The sequence below is a fragment of the Carcharodon carcharias genome, chromosome 5 (genome assembly GCF_017639515.1).
Source record: "Carcharodon carcharias isolate sCarCar2 chromosome 5, sCarCar2.pri, whole genome shotgun sequence".
Lineage (NCBI taxonomy): Eukaryota > Metazoa > Chordata > Chondrichthyes > Lamniformes > Lamnidae > Carcharodon > Carcharodon carcharias.
The window spans coordinates 13,695,153-13,716,666 of record NC_054471.1 but is presented as its reverse complement, the minus strand read 5'-3'; the positions used below and the strand labels follow the sequence as shown (position 1 = coordinate 13,716,666).

The 21,514-nt window shown below is 46.3% G+C and overlaps 2 protein-coding genes across 2 annotated transcripts in view; one reads left to right on the top strand and one right to left on the bottom strand.

Moving 5' to 3' along the window:
- Positions 1–9,556, top strand: part of ppp2r5d (protein phosphatase 2, regulatory subunit B', delta) — a 240,946-nt gene extending 231,390 nt beyond the window's left edge. Inside the window, exon 16 of the mRNA XM_041187627.1 lies at positions 1,993–9,556. Within this exon, the coding sequence (XP_041043561.1) occupies positions 1,993–2,130 (138 nt within the window). The 3' untranslated portion in view covers positions 2,131–9,556. The remainder of the gene's footprint in view (positions 1–1,992) is intronic.
- Positions 9,557–11,659: 2,103 nt separating this feature from the next.
- The window catches only part of mea1 (male-enhanced antigen 1), a 234,591-nt gene continuing 224,736 nt past the window's right edge, over positions 11,660–21,514 (bottom strand). The window contains exons 2-3 of the mRNA XM_041187136.1: positions 19,956–20,052; positions 11,660–14,132 (exon numbers count right to left, since the gene is read on the bottom strand). Of these exons, the coding sequence (XP_041043070.1) occupies positions 13,966–14,132; positions 19,956–20,052 (264 nt within the window). The 3' untranslated portion in view covers positions 11,660–13,965. The remainder of the gene's footprint in view (positions 14,133–19,955; positions 20,053–21,514) is intronic.

The following is a 21,514-nucleotide window of genomic DNA, read 5'->3' as shown; positions in this document are numbered from 1 at the left end:
CTTTGCTGGGTAGGTGACATTGTTGTAGCTGTACTGGAACAGCTTGGCTAAGGGCGCGGCAAGTTCTGGAGCACAGGTCTTCAGTACTATTGCCGGAATATTGTCAGGGCCCATAGCCTTTGCAGTATCCAGTGCCTTCAGCCGTATCTTGATGTCATGTGGAGTGAATCGAATTGGCTGAAGACTGGCAACTGTCATGCTGGGGACCTCCAGAGGAGGCTAAGATGGATTATCCACCCTGCTCTTCTGACTGAAGATTGTAGCAAATGCTTCAGCCTTATATTTTGCACTGATAGGTTGGGGATATTTGTGTAGCCTCCTCTTCCAGTGAGTTATTTAAGTGTACAACACTATTTATGACTGGATGTGGCAGGCCTACAGAGCTTAGATGTGATCCGTTGGTTGTCGGATTGCTTAGCTCTGTCTATCACTTGCTGCTTATGCTGTTTGGCATGCAAGTAATCCTGTGTTATAGCTTCACCAGGTTGACACCTCATTTTTAGATATGCCTGGTGTTGCTCCTGGCATGCCTTCCTGCACTCTTCATTGAGCCAGGGTTGATCCCATGGCTTGTTGGTAATGTTAGAGTGGGGGATATGCCAGGCCATGAGGTTACAGATAGTGTTTAGTACAATTCTGCTGCTGCTGATGGCCCACAGTGCCTCATGGATGCCCAGTCTTGAGTTGCTAGGTCTGTTCGAAATCTATCCCATTTAGCACGTGGGTAGCACCACATGATGGAGGGTATCCTCAATGTGAAGGGAGGACTTCGTCTCCACAAGGACTATGCAGTGATCACTCCTACCTATACTGTCATGGACAGATGCATCTAAGGCAGGCAGGTTGGTGAGGATAATGTCAAGTTTGTATTTCCCTCTTGTTGGTTCCCTCAACACCTGCCGTAGACCCAGTCTAGCAGCTATGTCCTTTAGGACTTGGCCAGTTTGTTCTGTAGTGGCGCTACCGAGCCACTCTTGGTAATGGACATTTGAAGTCCCCCACCCAGAGTACATTCTGTGCCCTTGCCAGCCTCCGTGCGTGTTTCCTCCAAGTGATGTTCAACATGGAGGAGTACTGACTGATCAGCTGAGGAAGGGTGGTACGTGGTAATCGGCAGGAGGTTTCTGTGTCCATGTTTGACCTCGCATGAGACCTCGGAATCGATGTTGAGGACTCCCACGGTAACTCCATCCGGACTGTATACCACTATGACGCCACCTCTGCTGAGCCTGCCCTGCTGGTGGGGCAGGACACATCCAGGGATGGTGATGGTGGTGTCTGGGACATTATCTGTAAGGTATGATTCCATGAGGATGACTATGTCAGGCTGTTGTTTGACTAGTCTGTGAGACAGCTCTCTCAATTTTGATACAAACCCCCAGATGTTAATAAGGAGGACTTTGCAGGGTTGACAGGGCTGAGTTTGCCATTGTCATTTCCGATGACTTGATCAATGTCCAGTGGTCCGTCCAGTTTTGTTCCTTTTAGGCTTTGTAGCCATTTGATAAGCCATTTCAGAGGGAATTTCAGAGTCAACCACATTGCTGTGGGTCTGGAGCCACATGTAGGCCAGACCAGGTAGGCGGCAGATTTCCTTCCCTAAAGGAAATTAGTGAACCAGATGGGCCCTTACAACAATTGAAGATAGTTTCATGGTCACCATTCCTGAGACTGTCTCTCAATTCCAGATTTATTAGTTGAATTTAAATCCCACCAGCTGCCATGATGGGATTTGAACCCCAGTCCCCAGAGTATTAGCCTGTGCCTCTGGATTACTAGTCCAGTGAGCAGTAGTTCAGCCTAGAGGTTTTATGCATGTTAAATGCTGAAGTGAACATCAATTCCTGCCTTTCCTTGGCTAAAACTGCAGCATTGAGTCACTTTGCTGGGCTATCAGCAGAATGATAGAGTCTCAGTAAACACTGGTCTTAATTAATAGTGATGGAAAGCCCCAGTCCTGTTAATACTGACTGAAAACTCCTGTTTCTCCAGGTGAAGAAGGAAATAAAGAAAGAGAAGGCTTTATTACGCCGGAAGTCAGACCTGCCTCAGGATGTGTACACTATAAAGGCCCTTGAAGCACACAAGCGGCCAGAGGAGTACCTCAGCTCGAACCAGGAGGCTCTCTGACGGGCTCCAGTCCCAGGATGTTAGCAGAGCCGCTCTCTGTCAGTGTAAAGCATAGAATGAACTGTTGATCAGTGTTTATGTAAAGCTGCATCCATTCTTTTGTAACCTGCTTCTTTTAAGTTTTCCCCCTTTGCTGTTGTTTCTCCCCCGAACCCACCACCCAAGTCAGTTTCTGTCTGTCGGTTGGATTGGTTTATGTTGGACCAAGGTGGAATAAAAACACAGTGGACAATATCAAGCCTAAAACACCCAGAGACAGAAAAAAAGGAAACAGCTGCAAATGCCCAGAGATGATGTGGCCTCCACTCTCCCCTGTGACTGTGTCTAGTCTAGGGGTGACCTGCACTCTCCCCTGTGACTGTGTCTATCCTAGGAGGTGGCCTGCACTCTCCCCTGTGACTGTGTCTAGTCTAGGGGGTGACCTTTACTGCCCCTGCGACTGTGTCTAGTCTAGGGGTGACCTGCACTCTCCCCTGTGACTGTGTCTAGTCTAGGGGGAGGCCTGCACTCTCCCCTGTGTCTAGTCTACGGGGTGACCTGCATTCTCCCCTGTGACTGTGTTTAGTCTAGGGGGTGACCTGCACTCTCCCCTGTGTCTAGTCTAGGGGGTGGCCTGCACTCTCCCCTGCGACTGTGTCTAGTCTAGGGGGTGGCCTGCACTCTACTTTGTGTCTAGTCTAGGAGGTGACCTGCACTCTCCTCTGTGACTGTGTCTAGCCGAGAGGTGGCCTGCACTCCCCTGTGTCTAGTCTAGGGGGTGACCTGCACTCTCCCCTGTGACTGAGTCTAGTCTAGGGTGTGGCCTGCACTCTCCCCTGTGTCTAGTCTTGGGGGGTGACCTGCACTCTCCCCGTGACTGTATCTAGCCGAGAGGTGACCTGCACTCTCCCATGTGTCTAGTCTAGGGGGTGACCTGCACTCTCCCCTGTGACTGTGTCTAGCCGAGAGGTGACCTGCACTCTCCCATGTGTCTAGTCTAGGGGGTGACCTGCACTCTCCCCTGTGACTGTGTCTAGTCTAGGGGGAGGCCTGCACTCCCCTGTGACTGTGTCTAGTCCAGGGGGTGACCTGCACTCTCCCCAGTGACTGTATCTAGTCGAGGGTGTGGCCTGCACTCTCCCCTGTGACTGTGTCTAGTCGAGGGTGTGGCCTGCACTCTCCCCTGTGACTGTGTCTAGTCTAGGGGGAGGCCTGTACTCTCCCCTGTGACTGTGTCTAACCGAGAGGTGGCCTGTACTCTCCCTGTGACTGTGTCTAGTCTAGGGGTGGCCTGTACTCTCCCCTGTGACTGTGTCTAGTCTAGGGGTGGCCTGTACTCTCCCCTGTGACTGTGTCTAGTCTAGGGGTGGCCTGTACTCTCCCCTGTGACTGTGTCTAGCCTAGGGGTGGCCTGTACTCTCCCCTGTGACTGTGTCTAGTCTAGGGGGTGACCTTTACTGTCCTTGTGACTGTGTCTAGCCTAGGGGTGGCCTGTACTCTCCCCTGTGACTGTGTCTAGTCTAGGGGTGGCCTGCACTCTCCCCTGTGACTGTGTCTAGTCTAGGGGGTGACCTTTACTGTCCCTGTGACTGTGTCTAGTCTAGGGGTGGCCTGCACTCTCCCCAGTGACTGTGTCTAGTCTAGGGGGTGACCTTTACTGTCCCTGTGACTGTGTCTAGCCTAGGGGTGGCCTGCACTCTCCCCAGTGACTGTGTCTAGTCTAGGGGGTGACCTTTACTGTCCCTGTGACTGTGTCTAGCCTAGGTGGAGGCCTGCACTCTCCCCAGTGACTGTGTCTAGCCCGGGGGTGGCCTGCACTCTCCCCTGTGACTGTGTCTAGCCGAGAGGTGGCCAGCATTCTCCCCTGTGTCTAGTCTAGGGGGTGGCCTGCGCTCTCCCCAGTAACTGTGTCTAGTCTAGGGGGTGACCTTTACTGTCCCTGTGACTGTGTCTACCTAGGGGTGGCCTGCACTCTCCCCTGTGACTGTGTCTAGTCTAGGGGTGGCTTGCACTCTCCCCTGTGACTGTGTTTAATCTAGGGGTTGACCTGCACTCTCCCCTGTGACCGTGTCTAGCCGAGAGGTGGCCTGCACTCTCCCCAGTGACTGTGTCTAGTCTAGGGGGTGACCTTTACTGTCCCTGTGACTGTGTCTAGCCTAGGGGGTAGCCTGTACTCTCCCCTGCAACAGTGTCTAATCTGCGGGTTGTCTACACTGTCTCTGTGACAGTATCTAGTCTAGAGTTTACCCTCACTGACTGTCCAGCCATCCACCTCTGACTTTATTGTGGGTTGAGTAGCCCATTGTCTGTTGAGAATTGAATGATTTTGTTTTGTACAAATTAATGTAAAGGCTGAAATGTAGATTTGCAGAGCTGGCATTGAGTACCTGGCAGTGCTCAGTGCTCTTTTTGTATTCTGTTATGCTTCTCTCAGGTTTCACCCTTTCTCTCCTAAAGGGTTTTGCCTAGTGCTGTAGTATGATTCTACAGGTGTCTGCTATCCTCTAGTCCCTCGCCAAGTGCAAAAGCAGCCATTTAGTGCAGTCAGGCTGTTTGACCATAGGATTCATCGCAATCTGCCCTGTCTACCACAGCACTTTTCGGGATAGCAAGTGGGAGAAGCATGGCTGATATACCCATTACTAACCCAGGAGAACAAAAGTCAATTGTTTCTACCCAACCGTAGCTTCACTGCAGAGGGAACTGAAACATTCTGTACATCTCAACACCACAGCAGTCAATGCAGCCCGTCTGTGATCAGCCTGTCTGAACAGGGTGAAGTTCCGTTTGTAGGGCGACGCACTCTGGCATACAATTGAGTTCGTTTGCCTTGTCATTTGTGGCTTACTTTGCTGTTTATTTTTTACCCTTTTTGTGCAATCAACAGCTGTGTAACATTCAATGAATGATGGATATATGAATATAACATTGAAATACTTCAGTGCGTGACAATGATCGTCCTTGAAATCCAGCACAAGTATTTCCCTTCCTGCAGTGCTTGTATTGAAGTGCCGTACTGACCACAGTACCAGGTTATCCCTATGGCAACACTTACAGAAAGTGAAATTGCCTTTTGTGGGTTTTTTGTTTAAATTTTGTTTTAACAAGCACTCATAATTATGAGGATTGTACCCTGGGACATTGCAGGTGTGAGCAGTCTTGCCAGCTTCTTCCAACCTGTTGAGCTACCAGGTTTCTTTCCCACTAATGAAAATAAAGCACTTGGTATTATGCGATTTTTTTCTCTTAACAGAATCATGTCAAAGTATTGAGTGGAGTGACAAAGACTGTTTCATTAAAGTAACATCATATTAACACCAGGCTGGAACAGAGGCTGAAAGCATCCAATTGTTGCAGAGTCCCTGGGCTCTGGTGAAAAATACAGGTATAGAGGCTGCCACAGAGTGGGGGATTGTCCTCATCTGCCAAATCGTGGATCTGTGTTTCGACATATAATGGGAATAATGGCCATTTTTACGTTGGGTGTGTCGGAGTGGATTTCCAGAGCTCGTTGCTGTTTTATACATGTAGCGCCAATAAAATGGAGTGTGTATTTCATCTGCTGAAACTGAATGGGAGTCCTGGGTTTGTTTGGGGGGTGGAGGTGGAGTCTCTAATTAGACCTGGTTTGCATCCTAGTCCCACACACACTTTCCCTCCCACTTTGGCACCAAGGTTCTGTTCACTTGCTTTCTGAGAGCATCATGAAACTAGACAGCCAATATGGTGGAATGTTTCAATGTGGCAGGGTGGTAGCTGATGGCAGGTAGTAGTGGGAACCTTTACTGGTTTTATCCTCATCTCTGTTCTGGTCATTGAGATCAGCTGTTATACGTTTTTCTCTTTCATTCCTTTTCTGTTAGTCTGATAAGCCTACAGCACAAACCAGTGTGGTTTCACATCAAGTGGAACATTCAAGCCCAGTAAAATTAACACATTCTTTATTATAACACTAAAAATATGTTATTTAAATTAAGGGCTCAATGCACCACTAGGTGAGATACTGAGATATAGACTTGGGTGGTCATGGACTCTATTCTTTACTTTGGGTGAGTTAGCTGTACCAGTCAGGCTATCCATACAGTATTCAGCATCCATAAAGATGCTTATTAAATAGTACATCAAATACACAACAATATTGCTCTCCAATTTTTCTCCATTTTGATCCCAATATCCATTGTATGTATTGGAAGAATGAATCTACACTGCCCCAGCAACCACTAATGACTATTAGTGACTACCTGGCTTCGTTGGTAATGCTTTCTCGGAGTGGTTGTGGTTTCAGGCCCTGCTTGGGCAGAATAGAGTTATTTCATTGCAGGCCCATTTCAGGTACGAGGGCTGATATGGGTGATTGGGGTGGGGAGGTGGAGGGTTAGCGGCTTAGTGTCGGCAATAATGCACTGTCGGTATTGCTGTTACTTGGATTTGATATTGGAAGTTGGTTAGGTAGTGATATTATTACAAGAAAGCTGGTTTTAAAGGGGAAAACCACATAGGAGAAAAAAAGCATCAAAAGAGAGAAAAAGGAATGATGTAGGTTGCCCTAGGGATCTGTGCTGGGGCCTCTGTTTAACATTTATATAAAAATGATTTGACTGCAAGCACAGGAAGAACTATCTCTAAGATTGCGGATGCTAAATTAGGGACCTGGCAAATTGTGGCAGGCAGAAATAGGCCAGCAGAGTGGGCAGACAGGTGACATGTCGAAAAACATCAAGTTTAAATTTGGGTAAAAGTCATTGACCAAAAATACAGCCTAAATGATAAGATTGTGGCAAAATGAGTACAGATAAAGCAATCTTTATAAATGGGCAAAAAGTCAAATGAAATTCTGGGTTTTATATATGAGATATGAATGTAATAGGAAGTGATGCTGAATTTACACAAGAGGTTGGTTAGGTCAAGGCTGGAGTATTATGTGCAGTTTGGGCACCCCATTATAGGAAGGGTTTCTGGAATGCTTCAGCTTTTTCCTCACCAGGATCGTTAGGATGTAGAGGCAACCCAGCTTTCATAGCCCAGTGGAAGAGGCTGCCACATTGCTCCGTTTGCAACACATTAGACCATTCTTGAGCAGCTCTGGCGCAAACACACATTTTGAGGTTGTAGCCCTCTCTTCACTGCACAAAACAGTAACTACTGACCCATGGGAAACGGGTAGAAATCATCTGGCAGCCTCATGGTGAAGCTTTACTGGCCTGGGGGCTATGGAGACCATCTGGCAGTCTGTTGGTGAAGCTTTACTGAACCAGGGTTGAAGATATCCTGCAGTCTGCTAGTGAAGCTTTACTGAGCTGGGGTTGAAGTTCGCCTTCAGTCTGATAGTGTAGTTTTACTGATCTCATTGCTCACTGCTGTCTCCAGTCTGCCCTATTAGATAATTGTTTTATAGAGTATTTTTACCAGCCTATCTTTGCCATGTAATCATTCAGTAATTCTGTGTAGGGTCATTTGTGCAGAGGAGGGGTTTGGAAATAAAGCAATTAATTTTTTTTTTACTCTTACTGTAGTAAACCGAAGGTTATGCCAGTTTTAAATTTGTTTTGTCAAGCATCAAATCATTTTTTGTATTTAAAAGTGGAATAACCACACTCTTCATTAACCAATGTAAGAACTTGAGGTATCATGACGGTGTCTGGGATAAATCTTGACAGAAACCTTTTCCTAAATGCTCATACAGCTTGTACTTTTCAGTCACGTATTCCGGTTATATCACTTCTTGTTGGGACAAGGTAGCCATGTTTCAGTACAGATTTACCAGCGTCAGTGGAGTGAATCTTGTAAAAAAGGTCTAGTTGCAGGTTTATCTGGGGCCAAGGAAATTCAGCTTTGGGATTCAGACCACCCTGGAGTCCATTCCTCCTCTCTTCTCCCCCCCCCCCCTCCCCAATTTATACAGCTGGTTCCCTGCCTCTGACTGCCATTCATTCATTGTTGGTACCTGGCATGATCCACCATACAGGAATTGGAGGTTCATTTTCACTGATAAATTTCTTTTGCTTCCCAGTGTCTTCCTCTCCTGAATATGGATGTTTCTTGCTGAGGTATGGTTCTCAGAGCTCACTCAGCAGGTGGCTATTTCTTGTTCGTGAGCCTAGACAGGCTGGTAGTGTGCACACTACACGCCCTGTCCCAGATTCTCAGTTCCAACATATGGAGCTCATTGGAAGGACATTTGTAATAGTACTGACCTGGTTTTCATGAAGTTGTGTTTTTGGAATTTGCTTCAAGCATTGACGGGACTCAAGGGTGGTCTGAATCCCAAAGCTGAATCTGGAACAAGATTTTTTTTTTACAAGACGCACTCTACTGACCCTGGTGTACTGATGAAAACAGCTGCCCTGAGTCCCTGATTACCTCTTGTCCCTCCAGAATAGATGGAGAATGGGAATTCAGCAATGAGCAGGCTTCAGTAAAGAACTTCTAGGACCGACTGGTCGAGGGGATCTTAAAATTATAGAATCTTGTTAAAGATTTATCTGGGAGCAGTGAAGTGGTTCATGCTGAAGCCACTGGAGCAGATTGCTTAAATTGGGATGTAAAATGAACAGGAAATGAATCTTAATTGTTCCAGTGAGATTGTAACTGTTGCTTGAAAGAGCTTTTGGTTCTGCTGGGAAAGCTGAACAGAGATGAGAGGTGTGTTCAGTTATAACAGTTCTGAGTTGCTGCCGGAATGGAATGTTGTACCGGGCATGAGGAAAACTCTCAGTGAAGAACTTGTAATGGTAGACAGGCATCATGCACCAGTAATTACACCCCTGGAGGGAAGTAAGCAAGTAGCAACTGCTTTAAAAGAACCAAAATCTATAAAAGTGATTGGGGCAGCAGATGTGATCCTCATCCCAGAATGGTTTAAGAGGCACCAGAAATGTAAGTTTTTATCAGCTAGATATTGGATGCCCCCACCCCCTACCCACTGTCAATGCTGCAGAGCTCTTTTTGTGGATGTGCAGCTTTGAAAGAACAATGAATCTGGTCTGCAGTAAATCTAACCTTGCCTCCCCTCCCCAACCTCTATGAACTGGGCACTGCTTTTCAAATCTGTATCCATTGGAGAGTGAAGTAAATATTCCAGCCTCTTCCCATTTCACTCAATCAGTTTCTAGGAGAGGAACTGTTTGTCAGCCTCTGAATCAGTCATAGAAAGGGAGTTGCCATAACCAGAGGTTGCCAGTCTCTCACTCCGCTTTGATGTAAATTTTATGCTTGGCTTGTTTAAGTACAATGGAAAACTAAGCAATATGTTATAATCAGATATCTCTTGGAGCATATACAATGTCGATGAATCCTTACTAGGCTTGTTCAGGGAGCTTGTATACAATGTTGCACATATTCATGTACTGTATACTGTTGTACCACTGAGGGTTGTAAAAGAAAAACCCCTCTTGTCTCAGCCTCCTCCCAACCCTACCACCAAATACAAATGTAAAGCCTGTGGTAATTCAGCTTTTTTTTTTCCTTGCTCAGCAATGTATGACGTTTGCTCATTCCAACTACTTGTTAATCATTCCAGACTTGGGTTGGGTTAGCTGGGCTGGGTCATCTTGGGTCCAATTGCAGAGTGATATTGCTGTTGATGGGGTTTGGTAGCTGTGGAGTATTAGACCATAATACCTGTTGGCTTCAGGCCTTTAGGTATCTTTGTCCTTACTTAGTTTTCACTCTCAGTTTTTGCAGGAAAGGGTTGGAAGAGTTCATTTATTGATCTTAATCCTGTATGTTGAGGATGGGGACAAGAGTCCTTCTCTTATATTCTAGGAGTGACCTGTTGATGAGAAGCAAGGTCATTTGAAACTTTGGTAGTTAACTAAAACTCCCTTATCCCAACTCCACTTCAACATCAATTTTTGTTCTTACATAATTGTTTTTATTCATTCACACAATGTGGACATCACTGGTTAGGCCAGTATTTATTGTCCATCCCTAATGATTGCTAATTTTATAGAATTATATAATTTTTGTCTTCACCATTCTACCCAAGATTTTGTTTCAAATGTTGATCACTTTGTGAAAAAGTTTGTGACATCAATCCTAAATTGGCTTTTATGTTCAAGTTGAACCTGTGTCCTGTTGTCCTCCTTTTGTGTTGTGTGGTAATTTTATTTTCCTTTTCCATACTGTTTTCTATACCTTAGTTTAGTCAGGCACCTCATAGGAATTGCTTCAAATGTCTTTTTGTCTGCTGTTCTGCCCAGTAGAATATTTTGTCCAACCCAATCTGTAGTTGAGTTGCTGCATCAGAACCATCTGCCCCTCCTAGTATGGTAGCTTTGACCAATTAGCAATGAAATAGCTACACAACACTAGCAGGATGGTGGCCAAGAATAGCATCAGGCAAATGATCTTCTGAGGATCTAGAATGTCGGTGGGCAGAGGAAAATTGCTTCCCTGGTCCCTGACGAGGAAGTTTACTTCATCACTCTCGTCACATTCCAAAAGCCATTTCTAGACTAGTGTTTTTGGAAGCCTGTGAGCCACTTGCCTGCTTTCTGTTCTGGAGCAGCATACAGCACCATAAGACACAAAAGGGGTAGTGAACTCAAGTAATACCTTGAAAAGCCGCCATTCAAGACATCATCTGTGGACCAGTAGCTTCCATTGCTATCTTGCTGAGGTATTAAGCTCCAAAACTATTGACACTGAACCACACTCCTGTGGTTTACAATCATTTTTGTTTCTTGTAGCAGGTCACAGCAGACACTGGTATTTTGGCAATTGCTTAATATCAATCAATGAATGCAGGGCTTCTAGAAGGAATCAAACCCTGGCTTAAAGCAGACTTATGAACTGGTATCATGGCATGCTTGTTCATTCTGTTCCACAAAAGCAGTTTGCTTATTAACTGTTTCCCCCTAAGCACAGATATCACTTTCACCTGTTGCAAAAATGGTGCTATATTGTGAAAAGTACATAGGGAGCTGTACCTGGCACCAAGACTGTTGTGAGCAATATTCAATCACCAAATGTTTCTAGAATTGAGTTGGTGAGAGTAGAGCAAAGGCAAATTCTTTGGACTGCAACTTGATTTTACTTCTGGGGGAGGCCTATAGTCATTGCCTGGAAAGTACCAATGAGGTCTGTCTGAACCGTGGAGTAGATGGAAATATAGCAGAGTCCATTTTGCAGCACTGGGGTCCAGACATTGTGTTTTGAACTATTTGCCCAAGCTGGAACATTTGAAGATTTAACATTGGACTTTGTACCACAGTCTTCCTCATCTTGAACTCACTGTGCAAATATCTTTTATAAGCAACAAAATTATAAATCATTGACACCTGATCCATGGTGTTTTATAAATGGAAACTTTTTTTTCAATTATGGAATTAAGTATCCTCAAGACTAGAGGCAAAGGGTTGAATATATAAATGAGTAAACAGTTCTGGAAGTCTCCCAAGGAGCTGCAGTGATATTAGACCCTGCTAGCTTTCTCAGCCCTACAGCAATTTGGGGGTGGGGGTGGGGGTGGGGGTGGGGGGGAGGAATTCCCAAAAGTAAAATGTCTCTAATTTTCTGACTGACACTATTAAGCTGCTTAAAGTTAATATTTGTACATATGTTGTACTTTATTTTAAAGTAGAGTATTACATAGTATTGAAATGTCATATTTTGTACAGATGTTCATGTATGTACAGAACAAAAATAAAATGATCTCAAAATAAGTTTATTTTTGTGAACGCAGCCAGGCTGCAGTGTGTTGAAGGGAGAGAAAGAGTAGGGATACTGCAAACAGCCAGAAACTCAAGTTAACCACAACCCTACCCTCACCATTCCTCTCATAGAAATGATGATCTCAATTGAGTCAATGGGAAAGAAAGGGAGAGGAAAGTAAAGGAGCTGGGTTATCAAACAAAAGAGCGGTTATGGTGGAAAGTGAGAAAGAATGATTCAAGTTTGAGGGTGTGCACTCTCCAATGCCAGCCACAATGAAAAGAGAAGTTTCATCCCCAATCTCGTACTTGCTAGCAAAGTGGGTGCCAAAATTGGCCTCTGCATTCTTGGGGGATAAACTAGCACTAGTTCCTGCACCCCTTCATCAAACTCAAGGGAATACAAACCATGTTTATTTAACCTGCCTTCCCACCAAGAAAAGCTTTTTGCCTGTGTCAGAGGCCAATACCATGACCGTTTACATTGTCAGACAAAACAAAACCAGCTGTCACACCATATGCATGGTGATGGTAGTTCAAGTGAAGCCTTTCTGAATATGGTTTTAATGTTTTTGCCTTTACAGAGCAGGTAAATACAAGGAGCAGTTTGGCACAAACACTAAGAAATCACAGCTTGTTGAAAGGGCTGGCATTACAACCATTCAGACTTATGGTTAAGTATGGAGCAGGGACACAACAACAGCCTCTTTATATTCTGAACTTTTATATTGAAGGCTCAACCCTCACAGTAGGACCAGAAACATCATTTCAAACAGCACTTGGGTTTGATGACTGACCTACTGGCTGCAGACAAAGTCAGTGGTGGGGGGCAGCATTTACTGCTATTGTGACATAGATAACAGAAAAAAATCAAGTAGTAAGTTAAAATATTTCTGAGCAATGTTAATGCTGGAGGATAGAACACTTAGCGTTTCAGAAAAATAGAGTCAGCAGCAAATACTCCTAGGACAGATGTAGCATGAGATTAGATACAGTGTAATGCTCCTTCTAACTTGTCCCATCAAATACTCCCAGGACAGATGCAGCATGGGGTTAGATACAGAGTAAAGATACCTCTACAAAGTCCCATGAAACACATGGGGCAGGTACAGCACAGGGTTAGATCTGTCCCTACCTCAGAACAAGGTCCTCCCCATTAGCACCAGTGTGACATTTTATAACTTTACCACACCAGCTATCCTGTGAGGTGTCTCAGATTTCCAATTTGAGGTTATTGTGCTCAGTCCACAATGGACTCTACACACTCCCCAGTCTCATGCATGGAAACTTTCATCCCATCAAGCTGGAATGGGTTTGAGCTCAGAGATGCAAAGCCACCATCAGAACTGTGCAGAAACTGTTGGTCTCCTTTGACAGCTGTGAAGTCAATGTGAATTTGCCCCAAACAGCAGCTGATTTAAAGAATTATTAAACTGTTAATATCTATAAATTGGCAGATTTAGCACAATACAAGAGCAGGATGTGGGATTAACCCAATCTGGGGACGCTGTGGTTGATTAGTGCTACAGGTTAACTGGGATTGGTTGATTTTTGCCAGTCAGAATTTAAATCATCTTGCTGGACTTGCCCTGTGGTTGCTGCCATTTATCAGCCTGAAGCCAGGAAAGAACACTGGAAACAGTGCCTGTCACTCTTTTGATTAGATTTGATGGTCTCAACAATTCATCACCACTTGTAACTTGTTCTTCATTATCGTAAGGCAGGGAGAAGGCAAAGTGAACACCTTCTGCAGTATGATCATAGCCAGATTTGAGGTCACCAGTAGAACTTCTAGTAACGGATAGACAATAATCCACAATGGGCAATACACGAGTTCAGCCCTGACAAAATGGTCTGGGGGCCTGGGTTCCAGTTTACATCATCCAATACGGCAAGTTCTCAATCTCACCTCAGATACAGATCTGGTCTGCAGCCGAGGAAGAGTAGGCCTCTCACAGGACTGAAAGCCTAGTTAACCCTCTGATCGGGAAATAAGCAGGCTGGTGGAACAAGGAAAGTGACCAACTGACATGTGAACCATCAGAACGGGTCGGGATTGAGCTCAACAACAAACACACAGTTGCTGGAAAGGACAATGTCCCCGCAGAGTGTGAGGACCACTAACAGGGTCCCCGCAGAGTGTGAGGACCATTTCCAGGCATTTGTGGCTTGTTGCAGGAGACTCTACAGAATGGAACAGAGGTCATTGTTGCTCCGCCTCCTTCACTGCCACTGTTGTACGCCTCGTTTCTATTGTTTGCTGAACGACAGACTGCCACTGCTCGTCAGAGATCTCTTGAGCCCAGGATGGGATGCCTAGGCTGGGGATCTTGATTGCAGCCATGGTCCTCTTCACCAATTCAACATGCTCTGCAAGAGAAAAACAAAAAGGACTGCAGGAGGTACTGATAAGGGCACAGATAAAACCTATGGCTTTGGGCTCTCACCCAGGTCTTGATCTCTGTCCCCCAGAGTTCAGCCACTGATCCCTGGAGTTTATTTGCTGTTACAGAAGAGAGAGAGATATAAGTAGAGTGGGGAGGGGGTTGACAAGGATATCCTCAACCACATTTCTGTCATTTCCAGACTCAGTGAGTCCATCACATTCATGACTGGCCTCCCATATACCACTCACCCGAACTCAGGTAAATCCGAACTCGCACCAAGTTCTGTTCACCCCTATGCTTACTTAGTTCCCAGTCTGGCAATGCCTTATTTTAAAACCTTCATCCTTGTTTTCAACTTTCTCTAGTGTTCTCACAGAGTCATGGAATAATTACATCACAGGAGGCGGACATTCGGCTCATCTTGTCTGCTGCACTGACTCTGAAGGACCAATTTATCTAGTTCCACTCCCCTGCCTTCTCCCTGTAGCCCTGCACGTTCTTCCTTTTCAGATAACGTAATTCCCTCTGGAATGTCTTGATTGAACCCGCCTCCACCACACTCTCAGGCAGTGAATTCCAAAACCCAACCACCCGCTGTATGGAACATTTTTTCCCTATCTACTTTGCCAAGACCACTCATGATTTTGAATACCTCTATCAAATGTCCTGTCAACCTTCTATTCTCCAAGGAAAACTGTCCCAACTTCTCCAAACTACCTACAAGCTCTTCATCCCAGTGACCTTTTCTGCACTCTCTAATGCTTTCACATCATTCCCAAAGTGTGACGCCCAGAACTGGATACAATCACAGAATCACACAGTGCAGAAGAGGCCCTTCGGCTCATTGAGTCTGCACCGATACGTGAGAAACACCTGACCTACCTACCTAATCCCATTTACCAGAAATTGGCCCATGGCCTTGAATGTTATGAGGTGCCAAGTGCTCATCCAGGTACTTTTTAAAGGATGTGAGGCAACCCACCTCCACCACCCTCCCAGGCAGCGCATTCCAGACCGTCACCACCCTCTGGGTAAAAAAGTTTTTCCTCACATCCCCCCCTAAACCTCCTGCCCCTCACCTTGAACTTATGTCCTCTTGTGACTAACCCTTCAACTAAGGGGAACAGCTGCTCCCTATCCATCCTGTCCATGCCCCTCAATCTTGTACACCTCGATCAGGTCTCCCCTCAGTCTTCTCTGCTCCAACGAAAACAACCCAAGTCTATCCAACCTCTCTTCATAACTTAAATGTTTCATCCCAGGCAGCATCCTGGTGAATCTCCCCTGCACCCCCTCCAGTGCAGTCACATCCTTCCTATAATGTGGCGACCAGAACTGCACACAGTACTCCAGCTGTGGCCTCACCAAGGTTCCATACAACTCCAACATGACCTCCCTACTTTTGTAATCTATGCCTCGATTGATAAAGGCAAGTGTCCCATATGCCTTTTTCACCACCCCACTAACCCCTCTGCCTTCAGAGATCTATGGACACACACACCAAGGTCCCTTTGTTCCTCAGAACTTCCTGGTGTAATGCCGTTCATTGAATAATTCCTTATCAAATTACTCCTTCCAAAGTGTATCACCGCGCACTTTTCAAGGTTAAATTCCATCTGCCACTTATCTGCCCATTTGACCATCCTGTCTATATCGTCCTGTAGCCCAAGACACTCAACCTCACTGTTAACCACCCAGCCAATCTTTGTGTCATCCACAAACTTACTAATCCTACCCCCCACATAGTCATCTTTGTCACTTATATAAATGACAAATAACAGAGGACCCATCACTGGACACTGGCTTCCAGTCACTAAAGCATCCTTCCGTCATCACCCTCTGCCTCCTACAACTAAGCCAATTTTGAATCCACCTTATCAAATTACCCTGTATCCCATGTGCATTTGCCTGCTTTATAAGTCTCCCATTTGGGACCTTATCAAAGGCTTTGCTGAAATCCATATAAACTACATCAACTGCACTACCCTCATCTACATACCTGGTCACCTCCTCAAAAAATTCAGTCAAATTTGTTAGGCATGACCTCCCTCTTACAAAGCCATGCTGACTATCCCTGACCTTGCCTCTCCAAGTGGAGATAGATTCTCTCCTTCAGAACTTTGTCCAATAGTTTCAGTTGAGGCTGAAACAGTGTTCTACATAAGTTAAAAATAACCTCCTTCCTCTCATACTTTATGTCCCATATGCCACCCTATCCCTGTAATCACCTCCTGCCACACAACCCACTGAGATATCTGTACTCAGCAAACTCCGGCCTCCTCAGCATCCCAGCTGATTCACTGCACCAGTGGTATGGACCCGGAGCTCTGAAACTCCCTCTCTAAACCTCTCCATCTCTCCCCCTTCAGGACAATCCTTCAGATCTACACTTTTCACTATGTTTTTGGTCACCTGTTCACTGCTCTCTCTCTCTCTCTCTGTCAGCAATTACCTGGGTCCACTCAACCACCAACCCTCTCACCCCTCCATAAGCGATTACCTGGGACCACTCCCTCTTTGGCTTCGTCTCCCTCAGCTATTACCTAGGAACTCATCCCCACTAACTCGCAGCGATTACCTGGGACCACTCTCTCTGTGTCTCCCTTTCTTTTTCTCTGTCTCAGCAATTACCTGGAATCTCTACCTACTCTCTGTCTCTGTGAATACCTCGGACCACTCTTTTGCTGTCTCCCTCTCTCTCTCTCTACAGTTACCTGGGACCACTCCCTCATTATCCCTCCCTCTATCAGCAATTACCTAGGACCACTCCCCTCTCTCTCGCGATTATCTCTGCCCAATCCCCCATCTCTCTGTGGTTATTTCTCTCCAATCCTCCATCTCTCTCTCATGCTCCAGGTGATTATGTCTCTCCAATCCCACATCACTCACTCTCTCTCTCAGTGATTATCTCTCTTGCCAATTGCCCAACTCTCCCTCTCTGGTTATCTCTGTCCAATCCCCCAGCTCTCTCTCTCTCTCTCCCCGTGATTATCTCTGTCCAATCCCCCATCTCTCTCATCTCTGTCCAATCCCCCATCTCTCTCATCTCTGTCCAGTCCCCCAGCTCTCTCTCATCTCTGTCCAGTCCCCCATCTCTCTCTCATCTCTGTCCAATCCCCCATCTCTCTCTCTCATCTCTGTCCAATCCCCCATCTCTCTCTCTCATCTCTGTCCAATCCCCCATCTCTCTCTCTCATCTCTGTCCAATCCCCCATCTCTCTCTCTCATCTCTGTCCAATCCCCCATCTCTCTCTCTCATCTCTGTCCAATCCCCCATCTCTCTCTCTCATCTCTGTCCAATCCCCCATCTCTCTCTCTCATCTCTGTCCAATCCCCCATCTCTCTCTCTCATCTCTGTCCAATCCCCCATCTCTCTCTCTCATCTCTGTCCAATCCCCCATCTCTCTCCAATCCCCCATCTCTCTCTCATCTCTGTCCAATCCCCCATCTCTCTCTCATCTCTGTCCAATCCCCCATCTCTCTCTCTCTCTCATCTCTGTCCAATCCCCCATCTCTCTCTCTCTCATCTCTGTCCAATCCCCCATCTCTCTCATCTCTGTCCAATCCCCCATCCCCCATCTCTCTCATCTCTGTCCAATCCCCCATCTCTCTCATCTCTGTCCAATCCCCCATCTCTCTCTCTCTCATCTCTGTCCAATCCCCCATCTCTCTCTCTCTCATCTCTGTCCAATCCCCCATCTCTCTCTCTCATCTCTGTCCAATCCCCCATCTCTCTCTCATCTCTGTCCAATCCCCCATCTCTCTCTCTCTCATCTCTGTCCAATCCCCCATCTTTCTCTCTCTGTGATTACATCTGTCCAATCCCCATCTCTCTCTCTCTTCGTCGAACAATCCCCCCCTCTGGGTTATTATATCTGTCCAATCCCCCATCTTTCCCTCTCACTCGGTGATTATCCCTCTCTCATCGCCCATCTCTCTCTCTCTCCAATCCTTCCATCTCTCTCTCTCGGTGATTATCTCTGTCCAATCCCCCAGCTCTCTTTCCCCGTAATTAACTCTGTCCAATCCCCCATCTATCTCTCTCGAGATTATCTTTGTCCAATCCCCCATCTCTCTCATCTCTGTCCAATCCCCCATCTCTCTCTCTCTCTCTCATCTCTGTCCAATCCCCCATCTGTCTCCCTCTCTCATCTCTGTCCAATCCCCCATCTCTCTCTCATCTCTGTCCAATCCCCCATCTCTCTCATCTCTGTCCAATCCCCCATCTCTCTCCCTCTGATTACATCTGTCCAATCTCCCATCTCTCTCTCTCTCATCTCTGTCCAATCCCCCATCTCTCTCTCTCTGTGATTACATCTGTCCAATCCCACATCTCTCATCTCTGTCCAATCCCCCATCTCTCTCATCTCTGTCCAATCCCCCATCTCTCTCTCTCTCATCTCTGTCCAATCCCCCATCTCTCTCTCTCATCTCTGTCCAATCCCCCATCTCTCTCTCTCATCTCTGTCCAATCCCCCATCTCTCTCTCATCTCTGTCCAATCCCCCATCTCTCTCTCTCTCATCTCTGTCCAATCCCCCATATCTCTCTCTCATCTCTGTCCAATCCCCCATCTCTCTCTCTCATCTCTGTCCAATCCCCCATATCTCTCTCTCTCATCTCTGTCCAATCACCCATCTCTCTCTCATCTCTGTCCAATCCCCCATCTCTCTCTCTCTCATCTCTGTCCAATCCCCCATCTCTCTCTCTCTCATCTCTGTCCAATCCCCCATCTCTCTCTCTCTCATCTCTGTCCAATCCCCCATCTCTCTCTCTCATCTCTGTCCAATCCCCCATCTCTCTCTCATCTCTGTCCAATCCCCCATCTCTCTCTCTCATCTCTGTCCAATCCCCCATCTCTCTCTCTCATCTCTGTCCAATCCCCCATCCCTCTCTCTCATCTCAGTCCAATCCCCCATCCCTCTCTCTCTCATCTCTGTCCAATCCCCCATCTCTCTCTCTCTCATCTCTGTCCAATCCCCCATCTCTCTCTCTCTCATCTCTGTCCAATCCCCCATCTCTCTCTCATCTCTGTCCAATCCCCCATCTCTCTCTCTCATCTCTGTCCAATCCCCCATCTCTCTCTCTCATCTCTGTCCAATCCCCCATCTTTCTCTCTCTGTGATTACATCCGTCCAATCCCCATCTCTCTCTCTCTTTTCTTCGAACAATCCCCCTCTCTCTGGGTGATTATATCTGTCCAATCCCCCACTGCTCACTTGGTGATTATCCCTCTCTCATCGCCCATCTCTCTCTCTCTCTCTCCAATCCTTCCATCTCTCTCTCTCGGTGATTATCTCTGTCCAATCCCCCAGCTCCCTTTCCCCGTAATTAACTCTGTCCAGTCCCCCATCTATCTCTCTCGAGATTATCTTTGTCCAATCCCCCATCTCTCTCGGTGATTAACTCCCTCCAGTCCCCCATTGCTCTCTCTCTCTCGGATTACCTGTGTCCAATCCCCCATCTCTCTCTCTCTCGGTGATTAACTCCCTCCAATCCCTCATTGCTCTCTCTGGGTGATTCTTTCTCTCTCTCTCTAATTACCTGTGTCCAATCCCCCATCTCTCTCTCTCAGTGATTATCTCTCTCCAATCCCCATCTCTCTCTCTTCTCGGTGATTAACTCTCTCCAATCCCCCATCTCTCTCCCGGTGATTATCTCTGTCCAATCCCCCATCTCTTTCTCTCGGTGATATTCTGTGTCCAATCCACCATCTTTCTCTCTATCTCGGTGATTATCCCTCAACTCTCTTGAGTAATTACCTGTCTCCATTCACCCCTCCCTCACTACCTTTTCTCAATGTTTACCTGGGTCCATGGGTATTGAGGGCCGACTGCTTTCCACTGCTCCCTCATCCTCCTCATCACTGTCTGCTGGTGCCTCAGGCAAGAAAAGTCGCAATTCCTGGAAAGACCATGTACAAGGTCAGGAGCTCATCCAAGCTGCTTTGAGACATCATTAACAGAGGTGCTTAGGTCAATAAACCATTTCCTCCCTTTCATTGCCGTGTGGTAAGTGGCCATTCATGCAGAACTATACTGGAGCTGAAATGCTTAAATTAGTGGCACAGGTTCTGTTTTGATTACCTGGAGTATAGAAGATTCAGTGGAGATCCAATTGAAGTGTTGCAGATAATGAAAGGTCTAGAATTAGTGGCATAATCTTAAAATTATTGGCCCTTCAGAGATGATGACAGGATCCATTCATCACAGAAAGGTTGGTGGAAATCTGAAGCATCCTCCTTTACCATGCAAATCCAACCCAGTCAATTACCATCCCATCAGTCTGTTCTCAATCATCAGTAAAATGCTGGAAAATGTCTTCAACAGTGCTATCAAGTGGCACTTGTTTAGTAATAACCTGCTCACTGACGCCCAGTTTGGGTTCTGCCAGGGCCGTGCAGCTCCTGACCTCATTACAGCCTTGGTCCAAACATGGACAAAGTAGCTGAGCCCCAGAGGTGAAGTGAAAGTGACTGCCCTTGAAATCAAAGCAGCATTTGACTGACAGTGGCATCAAGGAGCCCTTGCAAAACTGGAGTCAATCGGAATCAGGGGGAAAACTCTGCTGGTTGGAGTCATACCTAGCACAAAGGATGATAGTTGTGGTTGTTGTCGATCAATCATCTCAGCTCCAGGACATCACTGCAGGAGTTCCTCAGAGTAGTGCCCTAGAACCAACCATCTTCAGCTGCTTCACCAATGACCTTCCTTCCATCCTAAGGTCAGAAATGATCGCTGATGATTGCACAATGTTCAACACCACTCACAACTCCTCAGTCCGCGTCCAAATGCAGCAAGACGTGAACAATATAAAAGCAAAAAACTGCGGATGCTGGAAATCCAAAGCAAAAATAAAAATAGCTGGAAAAACTCAGCAGGTCTGACAATATTTTTGCTTAGTTATGCTGAAGAGTCATACGGATTCGAAACGTTAACTGTATTCCTCTCTGCAGATGCTGTCAGACCTGCTGAGTTTTTCCAGCTATTTGTATTTTTGTTTAAGACATGAACAATATCCAGGCTGACAAGTGACAAGTACTATTCGCACCACACAAGTGTCAGGCAATGATCATCTCCAACAAGAGAGAATCTAACCATTGCCCCTTGACATTCAATGCCATTACCATCACTGAATCCCACACTATCAACATCCTGGGGGTTACCATTGACTAGAAACTGAACTGGACTAGCCATATAAATACTGTGGCTACAAAAGCAGGTCAGAGGCTAGGAATAGTGCAATGAGTAACTCACCTCCTGACTCCCCAAAAGCCTGTCCACCATCTACAAGGCAAAAGTCAGGAGTGTGATGAAATACTCTCCACTTGCCTGGATGAGTGCAGCTCCCACAACACTCAAGAAGC